The 14,965-nt window shown below is 37.7% G+C and overlaps 1 protein-coding gene across 1 annotated transcript; it reads right to left on the minus strand.

Moving 5' to 3' along the window:
- Nucleotides 1-9,549: 9,549 nt before the first annotated feature.
- LOC104236112 (probable receptor-like protein kinase At5g24010) lies at nucleotides 9,550-12,522 on the minus strand. The gene has a single exon (XM_009789988.2). It carries the CDS (start codon nucleotides 12,456-12,458, stop codon nucleotides 9,966-9,968), a length of 2,493 nt encoding a protein of 830 aa, XP_009788290.1. The 5' UTR covers nucleotides 12,459-12,522; the 3' UTR covers nucleotides 9,550-9,965.
- Nucleotides 12,523-14,965: the final 2,443 nt, after the last annotated feature.

Raw genomic sequence — 14,965 nt, forward strand, 5'->3', positions numbered from 1 at the left:
CGAGGCATTTCGATTTATTTTAAGTTGAAACATTTATAATAATGTATATTATTTGATTTGTATGTGTTCTATTTCGGTTTGTATTTTTTTTCGAAACTAGCATGTTAAATTTATCCGAATTTAATATTAGTGTTTTCTAAAAAAATATAAATTAGTAAAATAAATTTGTCTGTTAATATCCTGATTTATATATATGTTTTTTCATTCCGTTTATTTTATATATATATATATATATATATATATATATATATATATATGTTTTCATGCCGTTTTGTATTTTATTTGCAATTAAATTTATTTGTTGTTTATGGTTAGTTTAGATTATTTTTTAGCGTAGTAAAATCCAGACCTTTTTAGCGTAGTAAAACGTAGACCCTTATAGCGTAGTAAAATTTAGAGCCTTGTAGCGTAGTAATGTGTAGTATTTTAGCTTAGAATTCCTTTTGTTTAAGTAACTTATAATGGTTGTTGAAAATGCAAACTTTGTACAATTAAGTTAATAATTGTATAAAAATCCACACACACACACACACACACACACACACATATATATATATATATATATATATATATATATAATTTGTACAATTAAGTTATTAAAACATATGAATTTAAATTATAATAAAAACACATAATTATATATATATATATATATATATATATATATATATAATTTGTACAATTAAGTTATTAAAAAATATGAATTTAAATTATAATAAAAACACATAATTATTAATGATAGTTTAGTGTTACTGGTCCTCAAAATATCGAGCCCTGAACCCATAAATATATATATAATTTGTACAATTAAGTTATTAAAAAATATGAATTTACAGTTGACGACATGGACGCGACTATACATCCCGGCCCCCGGACGTTGGATCTATTAGCCCTACAGCCCCAGCATAGATCCGAGTATATATAGGACAGACAGTTGCTTACGCAGACTTTCCGGGCTAGGAGAGTGGATCTATTGTGGGAGTTTTTGAGTCCTCCCCGCGTTCTATATCCCCGCGTGGTCCATTACTTGGAGGAGATGGGATTATATAGGATTATTAGGATTGGCCGGATACAGCTCGACTATGCTTTGATCACGGCCTTGGTTGAGCGGTGGCGACCGGAGACGCACACTTTCCATTTTCCCATCGGCGAGGACACCATCACACTCCAGGACGCTGAGATTTTATATGGCCTGTCCGCTGATGGCTTGCCAGTTTTACTGCCTGCGACCATGAGATATTATTCGCGGAAGGCATATTGGGATATGCTACACATGCTCACGGGTTTCATGCCGGAGGACGAGGCGGTAGCGTCTGGGTCCAGTCGTATACAGTTGGTCCCCATTAAAGACCACCTAGTGCAGATCCACCATACTATCACCGATGAGTCTGCGGAGGTGGATGTACAGCGATATACGAGGCTGCTGTTGCTCCTTTTATTGGGGGGGGGAGGGTCTTGTTCCCGAACACTTCGGGGAACCTAGTGAGCCTCCGTTTTCTGCATCATATTGCCCGGTTCGAGGATACATCTTTGTACAGCTGGGGTGGTGCTGTCATCTCATATCTGTACAGGCAGATGTGCCGGGCTTGCATCGGCACACAGAGAGACGTTGGTGGCTTTCTGCCGCTTCTACAGGTGACAACATATTCAAATAATATGTCCATTAGTTACAATTCTACCTAGTTATAGTTAATCTTATACTTTACGTCAACTTTGTATGTTAGGTTTGGGTCTGGGAGCGATTTCTGCAGTTTCAGCCACCTCTACCACAACTACCGGCTAATGTAGAAATTTCGCAACTCCCTCTAGCCTATAGGTGGGTTATGCGTCGTAATCTTGCACGAGAGTATGATGCCCATTATAATCTCCCCCTCTGCAGGGATGTGTTGGATCTTCTGGAAGACGCACAGGTGAATATATAACTAAACTTACTTGTTATAGATTAACTTAGTGTTGTGCATACTAACGGTTTGTGTTCTTATTTGATAGTTCATCTGGACGCCGTACAACGATGAGGTTATAGGTACCCTGCCAGCGTATTGCACGTTCGGCCGACATATTTGGAGGGCTTCTGTCCCGCTCATATGCCTCGATATTGTCGAGCACCATGCCTCCGAGCGGGTATTTCATCAGTTTGGCCTGCCGCAACCTATACCGACTCCGCCTGCATGGCATGCTTTACATTATGAGAGGGATGATCGGTCCAGGGCGGACGACACATTTATAGCATGGCTTAACGAGCAGTTGGGTACCTGGGACAGGCGAGGGGACTTGACCCCACCTCCGCAACACTTTCCTATTCCACGTTATATGGCATGGTACCGCACTGTTTCCCGACTTTTTATCGGGAACCCAGTTCATCAGGCACACGGTCGGTACGTCCCATACGCCGGGAGACACGAGGCCCTGGTATGTTTTCTGTTATTATTAGTTATACAACTATAATTTAGTGCCAAATATGTAGTTTATATTTTTTACTTTGTGCAGGCGATTGGATTGCATACCGTCTATCATATGGGGCAGCAGATGTAGAGTTATGTCCACGATCATGGCCATGCAGGAGTATAGTCGTTGATTCATGGATGTGGCTGCCCAGACACTGCAGCGAGCCCGATCGGATTAGCGTTTGGCATACGAGGCTGATTATATGTACCCAGTGCAGTACCATCGGGGTCGTGGTATCCCACGAGCTAGTGGTGGCCGAAGAGCTGGTGGTGCCGGACGACGTGGTCGTGGGCGGAGAGGAGGTGGTCCCCAGCCAGTGGGCGTTGAGGCTCCTGCTGATGATGTTGATGCTGATATGGCAGGTGGCATGCATGAGACGGACATGCCGTCTTACAGCCTTGGAATTTATCGCACTCCAGTGCCATCGCAGGTGATCCCATCGGGTCAATTATTGATCACGGGCTCGGATATTCAAGGAGTAGATTGGGGTAGATACTTCCCAGGCCCACCTACAACTGTTGAGGATCGACCAACCCGAGATTTTTATAGTGGGCGCCGACTGAGTTATGGCTCCACATCACATGCGCAGGTATGAGTTTATTAGTATTGAATTTGAATTTGTGTTAACTGTAACTTATTTATTTTCTTTAACTTTATTAATTTCTTTTTTAAGGTTTCATGCGATGCAGCGACAGATGACTACATTCAGGATCTAGAGACGATGATGGTAAGACAATATAAATTGTTGTGAATTGTTATGTAGTTTTCTATACTAAGTTTCATATTATTCTGTAGCCTTTTACTGGAGCTGACAGCGCCACCGATACATGTCATCCTGCGCCACATCCGGCTATAAGGAGACGACTTGATGATGATGATCCTGATAGCGTACCCGGGTGGGAGGGGATGCGCCTTAGGCCAGCGACTGCATTGAGACACACCGGATGCGGACACATTGACATGGTGTAAATAATATTTTTGTATACATTAACAATATTAGTTAATCGAATATGCGCATTACTTTTTTTATTTCTCCATTCGTTTGATAGTTTCATAAAATAAAATTTAGTACAACACAAGCACTTAAACTTAACTTCCATTTCAATTAAAATAAAATATAGTACAACACAAGCACTTAAACTTAACTTCTACTTCAATTAAAATAAAATTTAGTACAACAAACAAGGAAAACATTACTACAGCACAAACACAATCACAAACACAAACATAGCAGACCAACATAATAAAAATACATGAAATATGAAAAATACACTAAACACATACATGCCAATGTTTAGCCCCGGTTGCTATTTATTCTACCACTTAGATCGTTCTTCCAGTTGTTCTTTTTATTCTTCTACCTATTTCAGTTTCGCCTTCACCTCCGCAAGTTTCAGTTTATATTTTTTTTCGATCCTTTTGTGCTTCACAATTCCATTGTGTTTTCCATTTTTCTTCTCCCACCTCCTTCAGGTTCACCCTCAAGTCTGCAATAATTCTATTGCTTTCTTTTTCATGTTCCTGTTGTCTTAAACACATATTATGAAGAAACTGTAGTTGTTCTCTGTAACATTCCTGATAACATGGTTCATCAAGCCATTCTTGAAAATCACAAATAGGTTCGCCGGGAACCTTGTAAAACTGGTTCATACAGTGCCAGTAGCGGCGTCCTACTTCACCACCGTCCCAACAATTTTGCATCAAGCATGCTTTTCCACAGTTGCACTTTGGTGGACGAAGAGGTTGAGCCATTTGTGTAATATTTGCTTTTAGTAAAAAAAGCCTTACCTTTAATAAAATATTTGCTTTTAGTAAATTTTGAGCACACAACATAACTACAATGAGCCCGTTATTTATAGGCGAGACAACACCCACATAACGTACTATCTAATGGTGCTATACTTTGCGTGTTAAATATCATGATGTTGACAAGACAACTTTATGTCAGCTGGTCAGCTTTTTCAGTTCGACAAGACAACGCACACATAACGGACTATCTAATGGCGCTATACTTTGCGTGTTAAATATCATGATGTTGACAAGACAACTTTAAGTCAGCTGGTCAGCTTTTTCAGTTCGACAAGACAACGCACACATAATAAATAGACAGATAATTTTATTAAATTATTATTTAAATAGGTAAAATGGGAAAGTATAAATAATAGTTAACAAGCATAATTTTATTTCATAAATCTTACAACATAGATATAATAACTAATTATTATAACATCAACTCATGGGTAGTTAGGTACACTAGAAGAACACCCACCACGAGCTTGATTAGTTTTGCCACCCAAACCAGCTGAAGGACATTTACGATGGTCGTGTCCTGTTTGCGAGCATATACCACATTTGCGCGCATAAACGGTGTCACTAACATCCATTTGGTTCCGTATACGTGTTCTCTTCTGCACCTGTCTTTTACGCAAATAGGACTTGTTACACACCATTTTAAATGATTTCGGATGCCAATAATGCTCAGCACCCACTGGCTGCAACTGACCACTATATGTGTTTAGGTACTTGGAAACACTATATTATTGATCAACATAGTTGGTCTCCGCATAACCAACACGTTGAAAACACTTGATGGCATGTGAGCAAGGCATGTGGTAGATGGACCATTTCACGCAGGAGCATAACCTTACAGATTCATTTACAGTATGTACATTATTACCCCGACTATTATGGATAGCGGTGCGAACTTCAAAAACACCTCTTTCGTTATCATACTGCAAAAATGAATGTCAATATGCTCGCCGTCTGTATTTCTCAAATCTCTTCATAGGCACTGGCATAAATTCAACACCCCTCTCCATCAATTCCGTTGCAGCTGCAGACCGTTGAACAAACCTCTCCATTATCTGCTTGAACGACATCCGCACCATGGCTGTGACGGGCAATCCTCTTGCCGACTTCAATAACCCGTTGAAGGACTCTGACACGTTTGTAGTAAGAATTCCCCATCGTCTGCCACCATCCGCATGCAACGTCCACTTTTCAGGGTCATGTCGCATTAACCAACGATAGGATGCCTCGTCTTCTTGCCTGATAGAATCTATATGCCTCCGGAATTTATGCTGTTTGTGGTCTGTTGCTGCCATCCACATCAAATCATGTAGATCCTTGTTGGGATATGCCTTCTGGAAATTGGCCTTAAAGTGCCTCACATAGTAACGGTGGTATGCATAAGGTTCTTTCCATGCAGACAAGTTCTTCACAGAACTTAATATACCACCGTACCGATCAGATATTAGACAAATACCTGAACGTTGTTTGACAACGTGCTCTTTCATGTGGTTCAAAAACAGCGTCCACGTCTCTGTGCTTTCATTGGCACAAACAGCAAAAGCTAGAGGAAATATCTGTCCATTAGCATCCACTGCCACAGCTATCAATAGCTTGATATCGTACTTTCCATAGACATGAGTTCCGTCTATGGATATTACTGGCCGGCAATGCAAAAAACCATTAATTGCTGGCTTAAACGCCCAGAACACGTAATTGAATATGTATTCTGGTGTTCCCAGACTCTGCTCAAGCTTTCATTCAACAACTGTCCTGGGGTTAAAGTGCTGCAGTGCGGCCATGTACTTTGGCAGAGATGCAAATGACTTATCCCAATTACCGTAGACAATTTCAAACGCTCGTTTGCACCCGAGAAATGCCTTTCTTTTCGTAATGGTATGGCCATATTCCTGGTGGACCGATGTAATGCACTCTTTGATTGTATACCTTATGGACGCTTCGATATGCGGAATAAGTACAAGAGAAATCAAGTTAATATCCAAGTTGAAGTGATTCCCGTTGAATATGTCCATTTCACATGTGTGGGTGAGAATGTATTTACCCACTTTTCACATACCTGTCTTCTTCTTGGTCGCACGCAATATCCAATTACATGGCCAAAACCACCTGCGGCAAAAAACCTTGTATACCATCGGACTTGACTCCCATACCTGCATCTCACGACACTCTTTTACGTTGTGCATTTTACAAGCCCTGCTTAAGCGCGTTTTATCAGGAAAAAGCATCCCCTTTGCAAGCACCGTTGGTCTAGACTCATCCCACATTGCTGTCCGGATTTCATCAAAATCCCTTGTTAGAGCTTCCACATCCGGCACGGTTGGCAAGTTATCAATGTAAGGAATCTCCCTTGAATGAAACGACACTTCGGACTCATACACTCTTCGTCTAGGGGGTCTCTCTTCAAATCAGGTCCTTCCTCCTCATCCTGCTCATCACCATCCTCACGAAAAAGGGTGTCTCGTCTCCGGATTCATCGACATTGTTATCGTAATCACTGTTCTGTTCCTCACTCTGTGCATCTGCCAGATCCCGATATAATACGTCGTTTTCGGTCAATTGAGTGAGTACGGGTGGTTCAACTTGCTCGTTTTCACTGCACAACCAACAAAAATATAAGCTACTGAATTAATAAATGATTTCCATATGGCTATATTACTTCACTTACAAGTCATAATGTGATGAAATTTCATGATGGACATTTTCAATTAAGTGATGACTACCGGATGTGCCACTTGTAAAATTCATATCCGGCCGGTACCCCCTATTAAATATATGAGCGTTAATACAAATTCAATACGCCAAAAATATACATAATTAACACAAATGAAAATTGAAGTTTACCACTCGTCTTGTGAATTATGGAAAGCAGGGTATAAATTATTTTCTCGCTGCTCATTCGCCGGCGGTGATAAGTTTAAATCAAGGAAAACTCTTTCATCCGAAACCTGTCCGGCAAAAACTACTCCATAATAACCACCCGATGACTGGGGTTTATCTCTGCTACGCACAACCTCGTTTTTTGGAACGACTTCGACCTTCACGTACATCTCCAACATTGTGATTACAAGAAATTCCCTGCATTCGTCCGGAGTCCTCAGAAAACCACTCAAAGTTTCATCATCGTCGATGTTAAACTCCGAGTAAAAAGCAACCCCTTGCGGAGTGACGGAATACGGATATCTTCCGGTTACTTTAAGTATCACTGAACGTTTCCTCACACTCAGTTTTTTGCATAACAACGATATCAATTTATCGTACTCTATTGTAAGTGGCAATTTAACATGACACTGAGCAGGTAAACTGTAGCCCACAGAGTTATTCTCCATCACAACCTCACCCCCCAATATAATGAAACTCTTATTCTACGCTCTTCAGACATAATGAAAAAATGCTGGAGAATTTAAGAACAATAAACGTTTCAACAAGAGGTAAAATTTTTTTTGAATGAATTTCTATACAATCCTAACCTCTTTATATAGGAAATGGCTAGCTAGGAAATTTTTTTTATATAGGTATAGCACTCAAAAAGTTGGCACTATACGCTTGAATTATTGAAGTCATTATTGGTGGGGCCAGGAAAATCTATGTATAGCGCCACTATACCTGGCGCTATACATTAATGATGTATGTATAGCGCCAGGTATTGTGGCGCTATACCTGACCATGTCAGCTTTTACAGTATAACGCCATAATACTTGGCGCTATACTTTAACGGTACCATTACTGTTAGTATATAGCGCCAGGTATTATGGCGCTATATATAAAAAGGTCATTTTTTTTACCACCTATTTGTGTAGTTTGAGTCCAAAAGAACCACATTTTGGTTCCGGACTCCTATATAAAGGAGACCCCAAACATTTGTAATCATCATCAATCATTGGCAAAAGAATATATACTCTCTTACTTTCTTGCTCATTACTCCTCAGAATTGTTTCTTAACTTTATTGTTATCTTTACTTTACTGTCTTGTTGACCAACCTCGAGGACACCATAGCTCGAGGTCAAGACTTGCTTAAATACTGGTTTGATTCAACTTACTTTTTTCATTTATATGTTAGATTTCTTGGTTATTAATTAGTATTGAACTAAATCACGTATCTTTAAAACCATAAACAAGTTTAATGTTACTTGTATTTTCAAGGTAAACAGGTGTTTTATTAATTTGTTCGACATCCGAAAGAGCGCAGAATTGCCAGAGTTCTTATAGTAATCGTCCAACTCTGGCAAAAATCAAACTGATTTAAGTTATGACTCGTTTTTTAACTTGATCCAACAGATGAGCCGTAACGACCAATTAAACTACTGGGTTTATGCGGATCAATGTAGTACAACACAATAAGTCAAAATACAACAAATCTAAACATATAAAATCGAATTTGGAGGTGGAGGATTGAGTATATTTGGAAGAAACTTAAAGCTAATCATTTAAGAAAAATATATTAGCTTTTCACATTTTTTTCAAAAGGAGCAAATTTATAAAGGAGGGAGGGTTGGGTTATACTGAGTTAGGTTAGGACCCATCTTGACCTAATACAAACTTTGTACAGGCGGGACGTGACCAACTTATTGATTTGACCTGTGTAATTTTGATCCACCCAAATTTGATCCAACTCACAATTTACCACCTCCATGAGCGTGTTTGGTATGATGAAAAATATTTTTCAGAAAATAAATATTTTTTGGCAACCAAACACCAAAGAATAATACTTTTCATTAAAAGGGGAAAAACAACTTTCTTTGCTTATTTTTTATGATAGTTCTAAATCTTAGAGAATATAGAGAAGTGAGACAATTTGTTCAAGAAAATAATTGCTGAAAAATATTTTCCTTCCTACCAAATATACTCTATATAGCACCACATTTCTTCTAAGCAGAACAATATGTCATATACTATTAATACAGATATCATTTGAAGCATTTGCCTATTATCCAATATAGAAAATGAACCCTGACTATTATTCAGAAGCAGTTGCAACAAGGTTTTGGCACATGATACATAGAATTGCCTTAACCAAAAGGAAGCAGCAGAAGATGTAGGGTAATGACATCGGAAAATAATGATAATAATACTGCAATAATATTATTGGTAAGCAGATATACGAATTAGCTTGAGTCGTGCTAGGTACTGTCAGAAGAAACTATTACAGCAATGTGAAATGTTTCCCCAAAATTAAAAAAACTCATCTCTATTTATTTAGAAGATACAAAAATCAGCAAAATATTAATAATAAATCCAGCAAGCTGGAAAACTGTAAAAGAAATAACTGGTGAATGACAATTTAGACAAAATGGTACTACAGAAGAAAGATTAATAATTGCTATGATAATAATTACATAATTAGATAATGATTGAACCACAAAGGTGAAGATAATTTTCTTTCTTTTGTTGATCATTCGGATGTGGCAGATTGTGGCTTTATATGAGCAAGAATGATGATGGTAATCTTGACAAGTGGTTAACACTTGTCCATGAACAAACATGCAAGATGCCACTCTTTCTCTTGGGAGGACACTTGGACAAAATAAGCCATTTGTCCATAGTTACTTGGAAATATTGCCACATGTAAAAACTCTTGCCATGTACCAATTATCTAATAGTATTTGGACACAAGGTTCATGCAAGAAGTCACATGTAAAAATTTTGAAAATACTACCACAGAAGACAGACTTGCAACAGAATGAAGTGAGCTAATATATGCTAAGGCCAAAAATCATCTATCTTCATCGATCACCAATTGCGAAAAAACCTCACTCTCACTGGCACTGGCAATACTTGTGCTTACATCTATAGAAGGTAAGCGATGAATACCGGGCAATGCCAATTGCCACGAAACATCTGTGGTGCTATCTTCATGAAATTCTTGTGGCAATATTGCAGAGTTTTGAAGCTGTAGAGCATATTTCAAGTCCCACAACACATCCACCATATTAGGCCTATCCGTCCCATATTCTTGCAGGCATTTCTCTATTGTTTCCCCGAATTTTCTCAACGAGTTTGGCTTAATTTTACCTGCAAGCGATGGATCAATTATCTTTTCTAGCTGGTTTTCTCTTTGCCAAGAAAGTCCCCATTCAGCTAAGTTTACTTGATCCCTTGGAAGCTGAGTGTTAACAGCTGGTCGAGCGCAAAGCACTTCAAGAAGTACAACTCCAAAAGAGTAGACATCAGATTTTTGAGTGAGTTGCATGCATCTTATGTAATCAGGATCAAGATAACCGAAGCTACCCTTAACATCGGTACTAATATGTGTTAGATCAGGAGGACCTGATTTCGATAGACCAAAATCAGCAACTTTGGCAACATAATGTTCATCAAGAAGGATGTTCGTCGACTTAATATCCCTATGAATAATTGGACCACTTAAACCAGTGTGAAGATACTGTAAACCTTCAGCTGCACCAATACAAATTTCAAGCCTTTGATCCCAAGATAATACTGACCTTGAAGATGATTTACCAAGATCTTCGTTCGAACTGTACAAATGCTCTCTCAAAGTCCCCTTCTCCATGAATTCATACACAAGTATCATCTCGTTTCGTTCATCACAGTATCCAATCAATGAAACGAGACGTTGATGACGAATCTTGGACAAGACCATTATCTCAGTTTGGAATTCCATAAGACCCTGACCATGGCCAGGCTCACTTCTTTTCACAGCCACTTTAACACCATCTTGAAAAGTTCCTTTGTAAACTTTCCCAAAACCACCCTCACCAATCATAAATGTGGGATCAAAGTTATTCGTAGCATAAACAATCTCAGCCAAAGATATCTTTAACCCTAGATTCATATCAGGAGTAGTGCTACCAATTGGAGAAGTTCTTACAGTAGTTCTGCTGTGTGAACTTGTTCCATTAGCATTCACAACTTGCCAGTCACCACTCTCAACAGGTTTTGCTTTTCTTGATTTCAAACAAAACAAGATAACCACTGCAGAAACTAAGATGAGAACCGCAACCACACCACCAATGGTAGCACCAGCGATTATCAACAAACGACGATTCTTGGTCTGTCCATTTCCATCTTGAACTGATCCCCGTTCGTTAATCAGCTGCATGATTTCTACTCCATTTAAAAAAGCATTTTGAGTACGTGAGTCGATCCGGGGTCCAACAGAGATATTCATAAAACCAGAACCATCTGAATCCACCACAAAATCAACATAGAAAGGAGCTGCCATTTGTGAAAGTCTATCAAATGGACTAATCGGCTGTCCATATACACCATTCATATAGACATTAAAAACCGTTTGATTCCTTTCTTGACTAATGATGTCACAGAAATGTAGACGCACGAAAAATATACCATTCTTATTTACTTCAAAATCCCAAGTTATATTAAACAAGTTGTCATCATTTCTCTCAACAACTTTATTCATTTCTTTGGCAGTTTTATAAACAAAGTCAGGAGCATCATATCGACTAGCTCCTCGTTCTGTATCATAGTTAAGGCTATCAGTAAACATTGAATGGTTCTTTGCTGATTCTTTGATAAACAAATAACCATCATCAGGCAACCAATTTCTCCTCATCGTATCATTTTCGGGCGTAATTACTGAACCACCAACATTGATCCTATGAACCACAGATAAAGCACTCAAGGACAAATCTTTATTACTAATATTGCTATTTCCTTGACGAGTAACATGAGTAGCAGACTCAGGAATGAAATCTTGAGGAGTAATAAATGCTTCTATAGCATTTACAAAGGCAAAAGATGATTCTTGAGGTTTAAAGCTGATTTTCAATTTAGAATCTTTCACGGGGAGTAAAAACTCTTTGATGACAGGAGAAGTTACGTTTCTTGGGACAGTAAAATTAGACAAAAGCAAAAACCCAGATGCCAAAATGTCGAACTTCGCATTAAAAAGATCAGGAAAAGGAAAGAAATGAAGTCTTACTATGTAAAAACCAGTTTCCTCTGTTTCAAGTTCATATGAAGAATCTTGTCTGAAAATTCTGGCAGTTTTATAGATTTCCGCTAAACCTCTTGAAGTGGGGTCTACAGCAGAGCTACTGTGGTCGGAGTCGGAGATCAGGTCGCCGGAAAAAGTGATGGCTACGGCGGGGACGCTGGAATGTGAACCACAGTTGATGAAGTATTTTTGAGGGAAAGTGTAATTAGATGAAGAGGATATTGAATAGGAAGGTAAAGAGAGAAGGAAGAAAAGGGAAAAGGTGAAAAATGAAAGAAGATTTGCCATGGTGGAGAAAAGCGGGTGAGATGAAGTGAAGTGAAGAGGACAATTATTATGCAGATGGAAATGAATGTGGAAAAAGAAGGATGATGAAGTTGACTGCATGTTGACTTCAACAAGACTTACAACTATCAGATTGTTCATTGGTTTTTTTTTTTTTTTTTTTTTTTTGTTGCAATTCTTAGGCCATGATAGGTTAAACAATATTTAAAGGGGTTGTTTGGTACTAGAGATTAAAATAATAATCTTGAGATTAAATATAGGATTATCTTTTGTGTTTGATTGAAAGTTTTTATTTGGATTGTGAGTAATCTGGTGATTATTTATATCATAATTTTGATATCATTTTTGTACCATATTCCATGTGAGATAATAATTTCGAGATTGGCTAATAATGGGTTAAAATAATTAAAAGGTAAAGATATCTTTTCTAAACTCTTTTCCCAGATTCCTTTAAGAAGAAATATGTTAAAGCAGATAATTTTTACCCAAATTTATTAATGTAAAATCAAATACATATTTTATATCATACTCAATATAATATTAAATTCTTAAAATAATGAACCAAATAGCTACGAAACATATATTCACTAATTAGTCACGTTATTAATTTAATTCCTCCAGTATATTATAATTCTCACATTATAATTTATTTTTTGATTTCCCAGGAAACCCGGTGTCCGGTACCCGCATTGGAGTTCGACTATATCCGGATTCGCGCCGCATAGGGCCCCATTCGGGGGAAAGGACTCCCTACCAAGAATTTTTCCATACTCAGGGCTCGATCTCGAGACCTCTTGTTAAGAAAAGAGCAGTCCCATCCACTGCACCACATTCTTTGGTGGTTCACATTATAATTTTAACTATAACTTGATTATAACCTAAAATAAGTATATCTTGAAAGAGGGTGTAATTAAATGATAAGGACATGGAATAGGAAGACAAGGCAAGAAGGAAGAGATGGAAAAAGGCGAAGAAGGAAAAAAGATTTGCCATGGAAAGAATGGTGGCAGGGGAGGATGTATAGGTAAAATGACGGGCACGTGAACTCATGATTTCTAGGCAAAATTAAATATTTTATGTACGTATTTTTTAAAATTGGTATAATATTAACAGGTGATACCCATGCTCCAATAAGACTAAACAAGGTACTTAGTTGAAAATTGTGTTATTTATCTATAGGAATAACGACCAAATCCACTTAATATATCTTTTTAGTTGTACACCCATATACAAAATATTCTAGATCCGCCCATGAATGGTGGGTAAGAGTGAGAGGAAGGGAAGTGAAGAGGAGAATTATTTATGTATATGGAAATTAATTTTTGGCGGAATGTGAAAAAAGGAGGACGATGAAATTGACTGCACATTGCCTTGGAACAATTCCAATAATACCACTGTACCACGTGACAAATATCAGATTGTTCATTGGTTGGGTTTCTTTTTCTTGCAATTCTTAGGCCATGATTGGCTCAAAAAGATGTCACGGGGTTGTATGGTACAATAAGGATAACAATTTTTGGATAAAACGTGAAATTATTTTATTTTGTGTTTGTTTAAAGAAAATTATTTTCCATATAAGTAATCTCCTATTTATTACACCACAAATTTTGGGATTATTTTTATTTTATATTACATCTGAAATAATAATTCCAGAATTATTTAATCCTAAAATAAAACAATCAAAAGACAAAGATGTCTTTCTCCAAAGTTCTTCAATAAGATTAAGGTCTCAAATAGGAAACAAGAGTTTTTCCAAAGTTGTCTAATGTAGTGCAATCCCGGTATAATTTGTTCGCAAACCATAAGACCCAAGGGTTAATACAAATATATAAACGGTTCCTTAAAGTCGGTCTCAGTTTTTATTTTGACACCTTAACTAAACAAAAGTGTGTCTATTGATATATGAGCTATTGGATTACTGACCGGTGGACGAAGTAGCACTATGGTTAGCACTTATGCTGGGAAATTTAATATGCGAGGGTTCCTTAATATGAGATTGAATAAATGGCAAAGGGCATTATTAGCAAGAAGTTGTGCTATTATGTTATCCCAACTCTGATTGTCGCCCTTACTTTTCAGACCTCTGAGAAATCGTTAGATGTTATCAATGAGTGGCTTAATGTTCTTTGTCTATTCAATATCCCTTTTGCACCAGTTTTTAGTTCTATTCTGTGGATGTATTTCACTGATAAGTTTATATGAAATCCAAATACTGTTGGACCGTACAGAATAGCATACTGGACCATCCTTTCTGTTTGTTATCTTATGACTCTTATTTTGCTAATTATGCCCTCTCCATATATATAATGGCCTTGTCTTTTTGGTGTTGTCTTCATTTTTTCTGTTGTACAAGAGTCAGCACAAAGCAAAAGCATAACCGTTTTATACTTGCTTGGAAAAAAGATAGCAAGTTTCACCACATATATAAAATACGCAGTTAAGATGTAAAATCCTTTAACATCTTAACTAGTGAAAAAAATTAGTCCGCTTGAATAGATTTTGCATTGAGG

This window comes from Nicotiana sylvestris, chromosome 9 (genome assembly GCF_000393655.2).
Source record: "Nicotiana sylvestris chromosome 9, ASM39365v2, whole genome shotgun sequence".
In the NCBI taxonomy this organism is placed as follows: domain Eukaryota; kingdom Viridiplantae; phylum Streptophyta; class Magnoliopsida; order Solanales; family Solanaceae; genus Nicotiana; species Nicotiana sylvestris.